Source organism: Pyrgilauda ruficollis, unplaced genomic scaffold (genome assembly GCF_017590135.1).
Source record: "Pyrgilauda ruficollis isolate IOZ18807 unplaced genomic scaffold, ASM1759013v1 scaffold20, whole genome shotgun sequence".
Taxonomy (NCBI): domain Eukaryota; kingdom Metazoa; phylum Chordata; class Aves; order Passeriformes; family Passeridae; genus Pyrgilauda; species Pyrgilauda ruficollis.
The window spans coordinates 5,458,176-5,474,579 of NW_024519207.1; the positions used below are offsets into that span (position 1 = coordinate 5,458,176).

General features: G+C 39.9%; 1 protein-coding gene across 3 annotated transcripts in view; it reads left to right on the forward strand.

Moving 5' to 3' along the window:
• The window catches only part of ENOX1 (ecto-NOX disulfide-thiol exchanger 1), a 354,413-nt gene that overhangs the window by 319,814 nt on the left and 18,195 nt on the right, over positions 1 to 16,404 (forward strand). For all 3 annotated transcript variants that reach the window (XM_041467082.1, XM_041467084.1, XM_041467083.1), the window contains 2 exons: positions 7,114 to 7,221; positions 11,864 to 11,920. In XM_041467082.1, coding sequence (XP_041323016.1) covers positions 7,114 to 7,221; positions 11,864 to 11,920 — 165 coding nt within the window. The remainder of the gene's footprint in view (positions 1 to 7,113; positions 7,222 to 11,863; positions 11,921 to 16,404) is intronic.

Here is a 16,404-nt window from a genome sequence, read left to right on the forward strand (position 1 = left end):
CTCTGCAGCTTTCCATGTAGACATGCATCACCCATGTTCTCCTTTCCTCTGCTGCCCAGCCCTTAACATTGCCTCTTATAGCTGGTGTGGCTGAATTGCTAAACCTCACAGAAGCAAAATAATTGAGAGCTAATTCTCTGATATCTATCAGCTGTTCTCTAGAACCCTAGAAAAACTGAAGTCAGAAGGTAGATCTGAAGGTCAGGTACACTTCTCTTCAAAACAGGGGCATCTCTAGAGTCATCTCAGTTTTGCTGAGGACCTTGTCCAGCTGTGGTCTCAGTACCCCCAAGGATGGAGAGTCCACAGCTTCTCTGAGCCCTGCTCAAGAGGTTGGCCACCCTCAATGTGGAATGTTTTCCTGCTTGTGATAAAAAATGTTTCTTGCTGAATATTTGTTCTCAACCCTTACTCAAGAAAACCACCACCTCTGTAACCTCCCTCTAGGTAGTTTCAGTGTGTCCATGTCCACCTGTCTCCAATTTTGCTTTATTTCTTAGAATACAGGCCTGCCTGCAACTACTCTGAGCACTGTAGAGCTGTAGGACCTCTGGAGTCTGTCTAAAAGCAGGGAAGGGAAGCATGGCAATCACCTCCCTAAGGAAGCAGCTGGTCTGATTTTTTCTTTAGTGCCAGCACACGCATTTCCCCATCAGGTGTGTGTCCAGCTCCTCAGCCCCCTCTGGGGTGGTTAACCTGCAGAGCAAAGACATTCAGCGTGGTCTTTGCCTCTGGCCAGAGAGCCAGGAAAACTCACTGTGCAGGTGAATGCCCAGCAGGCAGGAGCTGGGTTGTTCATCCACATGTACCTCTTTACCACCCTTCTTCTATCATTGGAAACCCTATTATCCATCCAAATAATGCCATCCGTACAGCCAGGGACACAGCCATCCCTGAGAGCTGGCAGGGATGGGAAACATTGCGCTATTACACTGTGTTTCTTTTCAATCCCTTAGAAAGCCCAAACCCACAGCCATACTCTTTATTTTAATAATGCCTTACTGCAACATGGCTAACTTCCTTGAGGGCTCATTTCTAAAGCTTCTTTGACTTGTCTTTCACATTCTCCCGTTTCCTTGGTGATTTGTCAGGCCTCATCAGCGTCTTGTTACTAATGCATATTTGCTCAGCTGGGAAGTCACTTTCTCATTATTCAAGCCTGCCATGTGCTGGCCATTTGTGATATGAAATCTTGTCTGTCTTGCAAAAAGAGAAAGACACTCTTCCAGACAGTCCATGGAAGTACTGGGAGAGGGATTTGTATTTTTATTTTGCAAATGGTTGATTTAATTTTAATTCATTTTTTCTTTTCCTCCTACCTAAGGAAGATTCTGAAAGGAAACGTTTCCCATCCTTCCCCTCTGTATTTGTGAACGGCTTCTAAGAATTTCAAAACATTCATTTCCTGGTGAATTTTGTCATTTTCCATTTGGAAAACTCTTCATTTCTCTTTCTTTATATAAGATGAACTTAGAAAAGATGGAATGAGGTTTCACTTGAGGAAAAAGGAAAAATATAATAAAACATCAGAAATTGCTATCATAAGTGAGTGCTTTAATATTTAGGTGAACTCTGCAGTCATTTGAATGGCCGTGGTTTCGTACTTTTCAGATCTCTGATTCTTGTGTAGTTTCAGGGAAAGTATTTCACTTTTGCACAAGTGAGTTCTGCTTCCCAGGGTTACTATTTTACATCTATGTCTTGGTTTCTTTTGGGCTGAAAAAAGTAGCATCGATTGGGATACAGCCTGCATATTTGAGACACATAAGTTCCACCTTCTTTTTAGGCACCTAATGAATCCATTTTTCCGGTATAGGGATATATTTCCTATAGATAATAAGTGGAGAGTAATATGAGTATGTTTCTCCTACACATTATATATGAGCAGGAGAATCCAGTTTGCCTGAATTCACTGGGTGTTGAAGACGACCATTCAACTGAGTTGGCTCAGTTAACTTGTGTAAGGCATCCGTGTTTGACTGATACACTGATTTCAGAGACCTTTAACAGAGATCATCTCTGGATATTCTGCAGCTATTCCATAAATGGGAGAGTCTGTGCCTCCTTCCTGTGGCTGAACAGGCTGGTTTTGCTGAAACTGCCTGCACAGCCTGTGATCAACGTCAGCACTCCCACCCCAGAGGTGTTCTTTTGTCTGCTCCTCCTTACTGCCCTTTCTTTAAGATTTTGTAACCTTTTTGTACTTCATTTCAAGCAACTGTAGAGAAAATCATAAACAAAATAGCAGGGGCAGGACCAATCAGGAGTATAACTGCTAAACTTGTGGCAAGTGCTTGTTTTCTTTTTTCATTATTCTGTCAGCCTTACAGCATCCTAAGTACAGCCTCAGGCCATGCGGTCACTTCTGGTCTGCCTCCCTTGTCTTTGCACGCAAAGTTGTTGGTTTCATGCTGGAAATCATGCTTTCGTTATGGGATCCTTGTCTGTCCAACTAGGCTTGGGATGTAACTACACTTCTAGGTATGTCCATATTTTATATTCAAATCCACACTGCCTTTTGGGGAGCAATGAAGAACTGTGGGCAAGGAGGAAGAGAGGAAAGAGAAGGAGTATTTCATGGCTGCACAGTGCTACACAACAGCAAGCTATTACTTTCCCTTTAGGACTTCTCATATATTCCGAGGCAGTGTGTGCTGCTCAGTTGTTAGCATTCTTGGCCACACTGGCACTGCATTGTACACAGCCTGAGTAATTCAGCTGGCTTCAATAATGCCATCTATATTTAATGTTTCAGAAGCTGTGAAGATTGGTTTAAGATGGTAATTTTCTGTCTGTGCTTTTGAGATCTATGCAATATGGGTGGTACTGAACTGTCTCTGGCAGGGCTTCAGCATTGGAGTGGGAATGTGGGAAAAAAAATCAAAATAAAGCACACACCCTCTTTCGCCCCACATAACGAAATTAGCTACCCGCTTATTATGTACAGGGAGGATTTTCATCCTCATGAAAGAAGGAATAGGGATATCTACCATTTCTACACAGACCAGTTTGCCACTGGAAGCAGTGTCTTGCGTTTTTTTGGGGGGGTCTAAAATGCATTGATTGATCTCTGGACAAGCAACCAGGAGGTTAATTCTTTCTGGCTTTCCCATCACCTCTCTGGAAATACCGGTAAGAAGATATTAGTGATGTCTGCCAGTCTGATCTGGTCCTACTACACAGCTCCATCTCCTAGGGTCAAGCTGGCAGCCGTGGTGACAAACGCTTTTGGTTGCACGTAGACCAGCTGAGCTTCCAGGCTGCTACTGGTGGAGCTCTGCAGGTGTCTCTCTTCAGGATCATCAGAGCTGTGATGACCTCTGTGATGTGCTTTTCCGCTTCCTGACACTTGCACTTTGGTTGAGGGAAAAGACACTTCCATAACACGCAGGGCACCCTCACAGACCCAAAGAATTGCACACTGAGGACATGGAATAAAACAGAAATATGAGTCAGATATTTCCTGGCTGTATAGCCATGAAATCAGTTCTTTGCCTGATAGAACTGGGGAACTTCTGTCTGAATGCTGTGTCACAAAGCTGGGAACATCAGGGCTTAAAGGGAATGGCCAGAGATGTGAGGAAAGATTAAAAGAACAGACACTTGTATAGCTGTGGTGATCATCAGTGTAGTAGGTCGGTTTCGTACATGGGGAAACTCTGGCAGAAAGGCTGTGTGAGATGGCAAAATAGTGGAACAGTATCAGACAGCATAATTATTGAAACCAAGGATATTTTTTTATTTTGATTGATTGTGGTATATATTTGCAAGAAATTTGAAGGGCAAAAGAAATATCTATAGGATCAATTTTTAATAAGTAGATTTATGTATGAAAAAGGAATTCTGAATAATTAATACCTACATATTGGCATCATTCATTATAATCTTTATGGAAAACCTGTCTGTTTATAAGCAGGCGTGACAGCAGTCCCTGTTATGAAACTTGTCTCATTTCTGCCAGTGTGAGATCCTTTTCCTATTTGCTTCTAACTTTGCCAAACATCACATGTTTGTGCTGAAATTTTTCAGGCTGTTCATCTGTCTTAGGCTGATATTTTTTTCAGTCACATTTATTTCTTTATTTTCCAAAATGAGACTAAAGGAGAAAAATATGCTGTTTGGCAGGTATAACTCCTTGTTACAACTTTTTGGTTGCAGCATCAAGCGCCCAGGAAAAAGAAATATGCAAACCTGACCCATGCAAAATGAGCAGATTCTGCAGCTTTTAGAGATAAATATGAGGGAGAGAAAAAGAAAGTTAAACCCCCAAGGGATGGCTCCAAATTTTAAATAATTTTGACATCTCTGGAGGTTGAATTAGAAGGTCCCAGTCCTGTGAATGGAAAACCTTATGTATGAATGGGGATAGAATATATTAGTTACTCTGCTTTACACCCCTGTGAAAATAGGACACATTTACTGTCTTTGAAGCCTATGCACACACAGTAAACCTTCAATAGTTGACAGTTTAACCACTAAGACTGCTAGAAGGTTTTATCTCATATCAAGCACTTTGTAGTTCATACTCCAAAAAGAGTGCACACTCTATTACCCCAGGGAAACTGAGAGTGTTGGATATTTTCCTGGGGTTCCTGTTCCTCGCTGGTCCAGAGCCAAGTACAAAGATGCAGAGCATCACATCTCCCTCTCTTTCTTGGGCTCTCAGTGTCTTCCACACCAATTCCTCCCATGCTCCGACAGTTTTGGAAAAATTGCCTTAAACACAAAACAGAAAAAGTCAGGGTCAAAAGAAGAGATATATAATTAGACTAAATCACAGTGGGAGATCACAGTGAGAGATGTGAAAACAAAACAGTGGATGTTTGTGAGCTGATCTTCAATAAGTGAAATGTGGAAGAGCCATGGGGAGGGGGTGGGTGGGATAGAGAAGGAAGTTTAAGTTCAGTTGTGTAAACAAGGTCAACCCAAGAGTCAGTCTTGGTTTCCCCTTTGCAACAGTTGTTCACTAGTGAAAGATTATTCAGGGGCAAGATGAAATGAAACTCTCTTGGGATCATCCAGATGTGAGTTTATGTTGTTCGAAAGAGTGGCCTGTAGGGTTTTTCCCAGAAGCTGGAGTAAAATCCTCTCAACCAGGATGAAGGTGGAGTCTGGCCACACAGGGGAGACATAACTGCTCAGAGAAGACTCTGAAATGGGGGCAAAGACTCCTTTCTCATGATATGTTCAGGTGTGTGAGGTCAAACAGGTTGCAGCTGCAAAGGAGATGACATCTCACTGGCTGCTATTAGGTAGGTGACGGTCTGCTTATCACTCCTCAGGTGCTTCAGCTAGTGACCACTGAGAGGGCTTATGGCATCTTTCTGGTGTTTTGTGTTCTCTGCTTCTCTTCTGAGGACTAGAGTCCATTCTCTCTAAATTGCAGACATCAGCTAGACCTATCCTAGGTGAACCTTAAATGTATGTTATAACATAAGTTTCCATGGGGTGACTGGATGGTCCCTTCTGCATGGGAACCTGCATGGGTATCAGCGTGTGACCTATGGCAGTGTACACAAATCCAGTGTGTCTTTTGGAAATGTGGGAAGTAGTACCCAACAGGCAAGGTGAACACGTCCCTGTTCGAGAAATGCCAAAGCAGAGTTTCCCACACAACAGTTGTTTGGGTATGAGCCTCAGTGGAAGAGATCTATTTATTTAATGGAAAAATCTTGAGATTCAAAATGATCTTGTGCTGTGGTAGAGTAAAAACACATACCAGAATGTCTCTTGAAGGCTCCCAGGGAACAGTCCAGGTGGTATGATCCATCAAAAAGCTAACCAACTCCGCTGGACTGTAGAGTGTGTGAGATATAATCAGACATATACCCACGTGTATTTTTACTTCAGTGGCTGAATTAATCCATCATACTGATGTTCACTTACAACAGAAATATACTACCAATAACACCACCAGTCCCTGAAATGTCATCTGTTTCCAAGTCACTCTGAAAACAATGCTGACACCATGTCCTTTGATGCCTGGGACTTCCAGTGCAGTGGAACAAGGCCAAGACTTTTTCTAGGTTTGCTGTCTGTAGCTTACCAAGATGCTGAACACCTGCATCATCAGTTTGAGTCAGCCACCAGCCCTAAGCACAACCATAAACTAAGCTTTAAATGTAGGTACATGGTTAAATCAGTAATGCATGTTAGTAAAGCAATTAGTAGTTCAATTACTCCTTTAAATGAAGTGTGCTAACAAGCAATATGTTGCCCCAAAAAGTCGTAGTTTCTTTTCTTATTCACTGAGAGAAAACACATGAACTCTTTTCTTAGCCTCTTTGTCTGCTCTTGCTCTTCATCATTGTCTAACGTTCTTCAAATCAATGCAAAAACATATAAGTATTTCAGAATTAATTAAATCTACTGACCTGCTCTTGACAGTCACAATAAATCTATGCAGAATCTAAAGCTAGCAAAGACCAGGGGACGTGGGCTTTCAAATATGCTCCTTCATCCCAGAATTCTCTTAATAAAAATAGATTTTGGTCATAGCTTTTTGTTTTGACAGTAGATCAGTAGTCTTCCTGGCTGATATATTGATTGTAGGGCATCAGTCTTCCTGATCTAATAAAATATTGCAGCACAAGACAAAAAATAAAAAAAAATAAAAAAAAAAAGGAAAGCTTTTGTCTTCTTGGCAAGTCAGTCTGAAAGCTTTCCAGAATATTGCTTTGCATAGAATGAAAATGGCTGTGGGCCAATGACTAATTATATTAAAGGGCTGTGCTTTTAAATTATTTATGTGCCATAGTGTTTACCCCAGTCTTATTAAAACCACCACATATTCTTCTACAAATAAGATTTTGGTTCAGACGAATGTGACAGTCACTCTGTGGATGACACGCTGTACCAGGAGTTTCTGCTTTAATGTAACAAATAGCTTAACGCACATTAGCAGATGCATTACTCGTGGTGCACTGCCGCAGAAGGAGATGCAGATGAAAACAATTTACCTCTGGTCCATTTAGACACAGCAGATTATGCAACAATAATAAATGTAGGAGCAGACTGCAAAACATTGTTTGAAATGAGGATTTGTCAAACTGGGGATTTTAAACTGCTTTGGATCCAGACGAGGCTAACCAGAAACTTCTTTTGTTTGTGCAGCAATTGCTGAGCATACAGGAAGAATTAAATAACAAAAAATCTGAACTGGAGCAAGCAAAGGAAGAGCAAACGCATACACAAGCAATGCTTAAAGTCCTGCAGGAACAGGTGAGTGATTTTGGCAGGAGAAAATTGCTGGCTTAGGCATGCTACGAGGAAGGAAGGCAAAACCATTAGCTCTGAAAGTCTCATGGCTTCACCTCCAAAACCTGTAGGAGTCTGACCACAGAATATGTTGTGAGCAAGACCTAACCTTACGTGTCCTGTCTGTCTGCTCTGATTTGGTTAACAGAGTTTCAGATAATAGAGTGAAAATGGACCCTTACTTTATACTATCCAATATTGGATTTCACGTCTTGAGTAGTATTTCCTCTTAAGTATTCTATATAGATACCAGTGGTAAGTGTTTTTGCTCTGAATTTAAAAAAATGTTGGGGAAGTTAAATATAGCTGAGCCAAAACAGTTCTTCCTTTTAAGAATAGTATTGAAAAAAACATTTTGGCATCTCCTGTGTAATTCACACAAGTATGAGTATATAAAAAACTTACAGTAGCATTATAACAATGGCATTTAAAAAGCAGTTATCAATGCACTTATTTCAGCAATGAGAATCAAATCTCTGTAAATCTGATTATCCCACCTTCTTTCATACTAGGGTGTACTATGACACAGAGAAGTACATTTGACAGTATTGTTTTATAAGGATGGTAAGATGGATAGCTACAAAGCAAAAAGCATGTCTGGCCCTAAATCTGTAAATCTAGAGAAGAAACAGTGCTATATGTGCAAGCACAGTGTGCACAAATATGTGTTTTCTGATTAGACCATGTGGCTTGGACACACTGAAATTGAAATTTAAAATCCCCACCTGTGCGACACAGGCACAGTCTCTGCTTTGAGACCTTATTTTAACCCTTTCTATATAAACTCTCAGCTAAAATATTTGATGGCTTGGTTAAGTGTTTGCAGTTTAAGGTCTGGGGGATCTGAATTGTTTAGGTGGCAATTCAAAATGCTGATGATTCTAATGTTCAAGATTTTTCATCATGTAGGTCTGAATATATCTGCAGACAGATGATAGAATTAATGTACATATTAGGAAAAGTAAATTATGTTTATTTCTGATTTTTTTTTGTTCATTATGAAAGTTAGGACATTGTTCCACATTTAACATTTATCATTGACCATATCTAATGACAAATATATTCTACAAACTAGTAATTTAGATTCTAGAAGCATTTATGTTCTTTGCTGTTATGGTCACAGAGATAACCTAAATGAAAGCTGAGGCAAGACTGTAATACAGAAAATGCCATGAGGAAGAATGGATTTGGTAATGACAGAATCTTTATAAACACAGATTCCACCAGGTCTCTTGAGTTAATTGCATCTCATTTCCATTTTCACATGGCTTTTAAGGTATAGCATTATAAAGCGCTTAAAAAAAAAAAGAGAAACAGAAATTGCACAAAGTTATTTTATATCTTTATACCAATTATATGCTGCAAAAACATATAGGAAGATCTTGCAATGTGAGGCCCAGTAGGGACCACCAGGGCAGACTGCTGAATCTCTGCAGACTGTTGCTAATTGCGAATCAAATGTGCACTCATGCTAGGCAGACAGGCGAAACAGTAGCTGGAAGAAAGGCAAGCTAGATCTGCATTTCTCTTGAGAATTAGCTCTGAAACATGCCTGAGGCCAAGACTGTAAGTAGCCAGAATTCCTGAAGAGTGCTAGGCAGCCAGTGTGCTCCTCCAAGAACCCTGAACGAGTTCCAAAACTTTCCAGAACAGCAGAAGCCTTAGCAGTAATGACCCCCACTTGCCAAGACTCACAGCTTTCCTTTACAAGCACCAAGCTTATCTGTGTGTTTTATCCACAATGGGTATTGAAAATCATGCAGCCAAACCAAGTAAATAGAGCTTTTCTTTAAAAAATAAATAGCACAGGACTCCTGCCTTGACTTTATGGCTTGGTTTTGTGATATGTGTGCTAAAAATTGGCATTTCATCCCAAGTTGGCACAGGGAACCTGCCCTGCCTCACTCAGGGCATGTTTACATGGGGGTTGCAGCTCCATCCAAGCATTCCTGCTCCATGCTCCCAGCCACATCCAGGCTGGGATGTCCTGCTGGGAGAAGTCCCTCTTGCTGGTGCACCATATTGCATTGCAGCAGTCAAAAGGCTTCTGAATCACGTCTGGCACATGCTCATCAGCTCTGGTTGTCTGAGGGATTCATGCCCGCTGATTTCAGTCAGGCCTACCCCACCACAGCATTAGATTTTTCAGATACTTCTGATTCCTCATCCCTTCTCCTTCCAGGTCCCTGGTTGTTGCTGGCACTGGCTCTGTGTGTTGCCTCAGCACATTGTCCATTGCTAACATCACATTTGCCCCTGATTTACCCTGGAATCAGAGTAGGGGACAAGGCAAGTCCTGTTTTTCCAATATTGTACATTTTTTTAAGCTTCCTATTCCAGCATTTCTCTATTTAACGTGAGAGAAGAATATAATTTAAATAATAATTTAGAAAAAAATATATTGTACGAAAAGGGACTTCACCCCTTTAACCTATGGGAATGCAGCTGCACACATTCTACTCTTAAGTTTTCTACCATTATCTACACTGCAGAGGTCCTAGTCTTGGCAGGAATGCAAGCACCTTCTTGCCTAAGCTCTGGTGTGTTTTTCAGAGCATATAAAAGTGTGCAATAAAAGAGATGGAGAGGCTCAAGCATCCTATCTGCATCATATCAACTAATGAAGTAGTGCCAGGGTGATAATGGAGGGAAACCTTGGCAGGGTGAAAGCCTGCCAGAGCAAAGTGGGCTGCAGGCTGAGCCCAGTCTCCCATCAAACCCAGATGTGGCTGATGGGGATGTGGCATGTCCCCAGAAGAGCACTTTGCCAGGGAGCCACAGTCACCAAGGGGTGATGGCATTTTATAAACCTAGAAAGGGAAAGGCAAAGCGTAAGCACTGAACTGCATTCCTGGAGCACTCAGGACAGTTCCATTAGCACACAGAAGAGTTTTACAAAACTGAGCACGCTCTCCTGACCTCATATTCAGATGAGTAACTCAGCTCAACCCAACAGGACTGCTCATGATGGGTGAATTTCTATAATGAAGAACGGGCAGAATCAGGAAACAGCTCTTCTGATCACACTGCGATGCATAAATACTTAATTCTGGTGCTTGTCTGGAAGTAGCCATCTCAGCTCATTCCTACCAGCTATCCTCACAGTGGAGTGGTTTCACAGGATGGTTGTTTCTTCAGAGTAGGGAAAACATGTAGCACTCATTGGAAATGCACCACCCTGCTGTCAGTATAAATTGCAGACTTCTTGAGGCTTTTGAAAGATGAGCTTCAGTGAATTGAACCAGGAGACCTGATGATTTTGCAGTCCCCAGATATCCTTTGTACTACTTTATCAGGAAGTGTTGCCCTCTTCCCTGTTCATGAGGACTGGTTTAGTGGCTTGAGCAGCAGTTCCTGAATTGGTGCAGTTCACAGCCCTGCATAATAAGGTACAAACAGAGCATGGCCTGCTTACCTTAAGTGTCAGGTTGGAAACTGAACAGCTGGGAGCTGAATCACACTCAGTTCAGCTCTTGTTGCCATGTAGTAAAAATATGATGGAGGTAACCAAACCCCTAGGATTGTAGTCCACCAACACTTCTGAGTCAGACACTAATCAATACATATTAGTGTTCCATTTCATCAGGATTTTAGAACTGTTGCCAATCAGAGCTGTAGAATCAACAGTTACACCAAACCCAGTTTCTTTGGCAAAAAAAAAGTAATTCAGAGGAAAGTTGTGTTTATTGTTCCCCATCCCTCTCCTCTCCCTCCATCCCCTTCCTCCACATTATATCTATTGTGAATTAAATTACAATAAAAGCATGTCTTTTCAGAGCTTAATCTAAAGAGCAAATTATTCTATGAGTTTCATTTAAGTGTACAAGCCTCCATGTCTTATAGGCTCAGGAGAGTTGTCTCCTCTTTGCTCTGTTTGCTCAATCACAGGATGAATGACAGCATATTTCACTATGGCTCAAGATGTGAGCTAGGACTTTCCTTAAATCTCCTGAGAGTGATCTTTACAATTCCCAATGTAATCCTGGATTTTCCCCTAAAAGCTAATTCAGGAGGGAAAAAAAAGTTTTTGTTCAGGTCATATATTTGCAGTGTCCCCTCTGTTCTTCCTGCCACTGGTTAAATTGTTCTTCACTTCACTTCCCCTTTCACTTTTCCATCATACCCAGGAGCCATGTCAGTTATTTAGGTATGTTGTCAGGAAGACAATGTATAGCAGCACTTCAGCATCTTACCTCAAAATATATCATTCAAAAGTAATCATTGGCAAAACACAATTTAGCTAGTGGCAACTTGCAAATATTGTAAAGTTTAAATTAATAGCAACAACAATGGGAAATTAAATTGTTTATTATTCTTGAGAGAGAAATCTGTGTACCTTTTATGCCTTGAAACTACTTTCTAATCTTATTATTTAAAAAATAATGACCCAGTCCTATTATTTTTCTTTTTTTGCCAACCTATCAAGCCTTAAGTAGGTTGGTTTCAAAATGGTTTGAGCAAAAACTCATTAGAATTATATGCTCCATCTGTTTTTCTCATTGGAAGGTTTATAAAACACTCCTTCAAATAAATCAAAGATAACTGTGTGAAATATTGAAGTAATGTGCTTGTTTTGTTCTGTTTTGGTTTTTTTCACTCTTTGCAGTTAAAAAGCGCCAAGGAATTAGCAGAAATCAATGGGCATGATGAATCTCAAGCAAATGTAGGTACATCTGTCTATGTGTTGATTTAGTACATGTATGTGTATGGTCTCAAATTTACTGTGTATGTCTTAAAGCTGATAGAATGGCTGAATGATTTGCACATCAAGTTTGAACTGTCTGGGTTTTTTTCTTGAAACCACAGGTTCAAATCCCAGCAAACTTCATTCAAGGTAGATAAATTGGGTTCCATGCAATTTACTTTGTAGGATTTATTTGGATGAGACTTTTAACAACCAGTGTCCTACTTGCTCTATCTGGGTGTTAAAGATACCATGGAAACGACTGGAAAAGAAATGCTTTTCCTTAGTGTCCTGTCCAGGATTAGTCAAGCTACAAAGTTACACCATTTGTCCCTGTGGCTGCCGCCTTGCAGCTGGTGGCCTGGCCGTATTTCTGAGTGAGGTGGTTCATATAGGTGTATAATTTTGAAACACTTAATTTTCACAAGAGAACTAAATTAATTCACTGAATCATTATTAGCCCAAAAACATTAAAGAACTCTTAAGATCGTGTTTTTAAAAACCTGCTGCCAGGAAAAAAAAATAAAAATTGCTTCTATTATTTCCTTACTGATTGCCATCAAAACAGCAATTTCCATAAGGGGGAAAGAGAAAAAAAAGGGAAAGTTTCCTGCAGTGTTTGTCATCCAAGCCATGCAGTCTTTGTCGTAAACATATGAATATTAAAAACAATTATATCTTCCTCCTGGCCAAGTGAACTAGCAACAGTTTAAACACTAATTTATTTTAACATCTATTTTAGTCCATATGTTGTCTAATGGCTCAGTCAGGAAAACAGTTTGATTTTAAACCTGAATGGAAGGCTCAAGTTTTGTGAGCTGCTTTTTTGATAAGGAAATGTTGTTCTCGTTTTTTTAATCCTTTCTTAAATCTCATTCATTGTGATCCGTTTCCGCAGTGAAGTCGATAGAGCCTTGTAGCTCTCAGCGTTTGGACAGGAGACATTCAATATTGTCTGATAGCTCCAACAAATCTGCAGCTGCAGTCTGTCTGCACAGCATCCCCTTGCCCCTTTGAAAAATTCTGTTTGCAAACCAAAAATGCATTAATCCAATGATGATCGTGAAATACCCACATAGCTAGATAAAAAAATAGTCATTGTACAATAGCTGATTGCAGGTTTCCCAAAGGAAATCCTAAAGGAATATCTACATGTAAGTCTTATAAACTCTCTAAAAGAACTTGCTTCCTCACCAAAAATGTGGATGAAACAATGTTTTGTGGTATTGAAATGTTTTAAAGGGAAATTACCTGAAAGCTTCAAGTTGTACCATTACCTGAAAGCTTCAAGCTGTACGTATTTCGGCTCATATGTAATTGGATAAACAGAAGTGCTTGAAAGTTTTATATTTATATAATATTGAGGTTTAAATAGCATTAAAATTAAACATTTTAATTGTGTAAAGAGAGTGTCTTGGTGCACAGTACCCAGATATCTAAAACAAAATATTTTAGAATCTTTGGTCAATAGTAAATTTTTCAAAATGTAATATTTTGATCCAGTTTGTAATTGTACAAGCTCTCAAATGCCTGAATTTTCCATAGGATACAAACTGTATTTTCTGCCCCTCTTTTCCATGAGCTTTTTCTCTGCTGATCTCATAGCAATATATGACTCTTAAGAAAATAAGTCAATAACTAGATTAATGGCAAAGAGGGAAACCAGATAGTTACAATTATTGAGTCACAGTTGCAGCCATGTATTCAACAATAATACCACCATGGAATCAGAAAAAGCACAGCAGTATAAATGGAAATAGAGAAATAGAGGGAAAAAAAACTGATGTTAAAACATTTGCTACAATAATGAACTTTGTAAAATAGAAGCTGAAGTGCCTTTTAAACAATTGTCATTTATATCAAATATGTAGCTCTCAGGTGTTGTGCCTTGCAGGTTTCCTCCACATATATTCTCACAGACTCCATGGGTTTTGCCCCTGGCCACTGTGCAAATCAGGGATGATCAAAGAGAAGAAGGCTTGGTGGCTCCTACCTGCTTCTTAGTGAACTGTGATGCATATAATTGGATTAGGACATATTTGTTACAGATGACAGGTTGAATTCAGCAAATTAAATACCTCTACATGCCGAGCAATAGTGGGAGGTGTTGGTAAGGAAAAATGGCAACGTATGCCTGCACACTGAACACACAATCTTATCTTCACACTGCGGCATATTTAGATTACTTACTCTGCAGAAAATCAGGCCCCTAGAAAGGACAGAAGAAACTTTAGGCACAATGCATACACATCAAGAAAGCCTATACTGTAACCTTAAAGATCGCTTTCTTTACTCAGGATTTCTCCTGATTGCACTAGTCTGCATCATCTTTTACATTAGAAAATGATGTTATTTAAAATAAAATGTGGAAATATTTTTCTTAGCAAAAGCAGATACAGATGAAAATGTATATACTTAGACCTATCCCGGTCTTCTACATACTTATTATGTGAGACCATCCTGAATGGGAGACAACGATGTGGGCACCTTTAGAAAAAGAAAAACTTCCCTCCTGAAGTAATTTGTAGGTGCCCAGCCTACAAACTGACCTTCTTTTTTTTTTCTCTTGTTTTCACAGGAAAATTAACTAAGTTGACTAAGAGGCTGGAGCAATTGCAATGTCACGTTCCCTGCATGTCAGCTCACACACAAGTCTGTGGGGGTGGGGTAGACCAAAATTTTAGTGTACTGCCAGTACATCTGTTATTTCCAGAAAGCAAAACCATCTTACAAGGTTCTGCACAGAGTCATAAGAGTGTTTCATGAGTGATTTGCCAGGTACATGCAGTAATATTTGTTATGGCTGTTGACATTTCCCAACTATGCCCTGTGTCAGGAAAGGTCAAATGTCGGGCTTAGGCAGTACACAAAGCCCAAGATTCTGGTCTGGTGTTAACAGAGACTTCAACAGGCAGCACTGCCAGAGGTGCTGTCACTGAGTGCTCACTCCCATCAGTCCTGTGCTTTGGAAGAGATCAGTCCTTGCTTCTAATCTGACTCCCTTTTCATTTCCTCTTCATTACTGTGTATAATGGCATTTCATTCACATCTCTGTCTTAACTGAAGTGAAAATAATGACCAATGGACAATCATAATTTCAGATGTAATCCTCTTCAAGGATGTTCCCAGACTCTTGGGACCTGAATATTCCCACCACGAAAAAAATAATCTTGCTTGGGAGCTGTGCTTGAGTAGAGACCGTTTTGCAAACTGAAAATGCTAATCATGTTTTGTGACTAATTCTACAAAGACAATTTATTATTTTACTCTACCTGTAAGTTCAGTGGTTTTCTGTGAAGCCCCTAGTACGTAAATAATTTTGTGTTTTGATCAAAGATCTCCTTTTGCTCGCTGCTGAATTCAGTAAAGATATGGCACTGCATGCAAATACAGTGAATACATCCCTGGTTTGGAGGTCAGAAGGTTAACATCCATGGTATCCCTCACTGTAAATGGAGAAAGGAAGATTTTTTTTTTAAATACAAATCTCATTTTAGAATTACTCAGTGATCTTCCAGGAGTTTGTTGCTCTCCCTTATCAGCTATCTGCCTTCCTTAGATGGCAGCTGTGAATAACTCCTACCCTTTGTAAAAGTGATGTAAAATTGTAATGAAGAGTAGCAGTTTGCCACATTCAGACCAAAGCAAGACATGGTTAATGGTCACAGAAGCATTTTGAATTCTGATTGCAATTTCATGGCAAAGTCCTGACATTGTTGAAGTCACTGAAGACATTCCCATCAGGTTAAAAAGTCAGAATTTTGCAAAAAGACTTTAAGGGTTACCTCATTATCACCAAGACCTAATAAAATTAATATATTTCAGACAGTGAAACTGATTTCACCACAAGGGTTTTTTTGACCAGCTTTTTGTTCTGTTTGAGTTTTGTTGTTTGAACAAAGTACTGGCTTTGACCGCATTCACCTGTCTGCCCTCAGTTAGCGTCTCCCACAGCTTGGACACAATGTTCTGTGGGTTTTTCTCCAGTCACAAAATCAATAATATTAAGTAGGGATGCATTTTTCCATTTGAATGCTTGAAGCTGTTGTCAGAGCATTTCTTGAGTTGAACCATGCATCTTACATTTAATGTTGATTCTTCCTTTAATTTTTGTCTTTTGCATTTTCTTTTGAAGCAGTTTCCAGATGATCCCTGACTCCTGAGGAGGGGGGTATATCGCTGCATTGCTCACTTTATGCTACACTGGCAGTGATCATATTCCTAACTATGCCCTAGATTTCTCTTTTCAAAGAGTAGGTTAATCACTGATGATCTTCATCAAAGAAAAGATGGTTCTTAAGTGAGGCTTACTTTTGCCACAAGTTGGGCAAAGATTTAAAAAGCTAACCCTGTTCAATTTTTGGAAATGTCTGTAATTGCATCAAACTCATCAGAGTTCTCTTCTTGTACTTCCCTATGCAAAGCTTTAATTTAGGCACCCAAAGGTGCCTGCTGTGAATGCC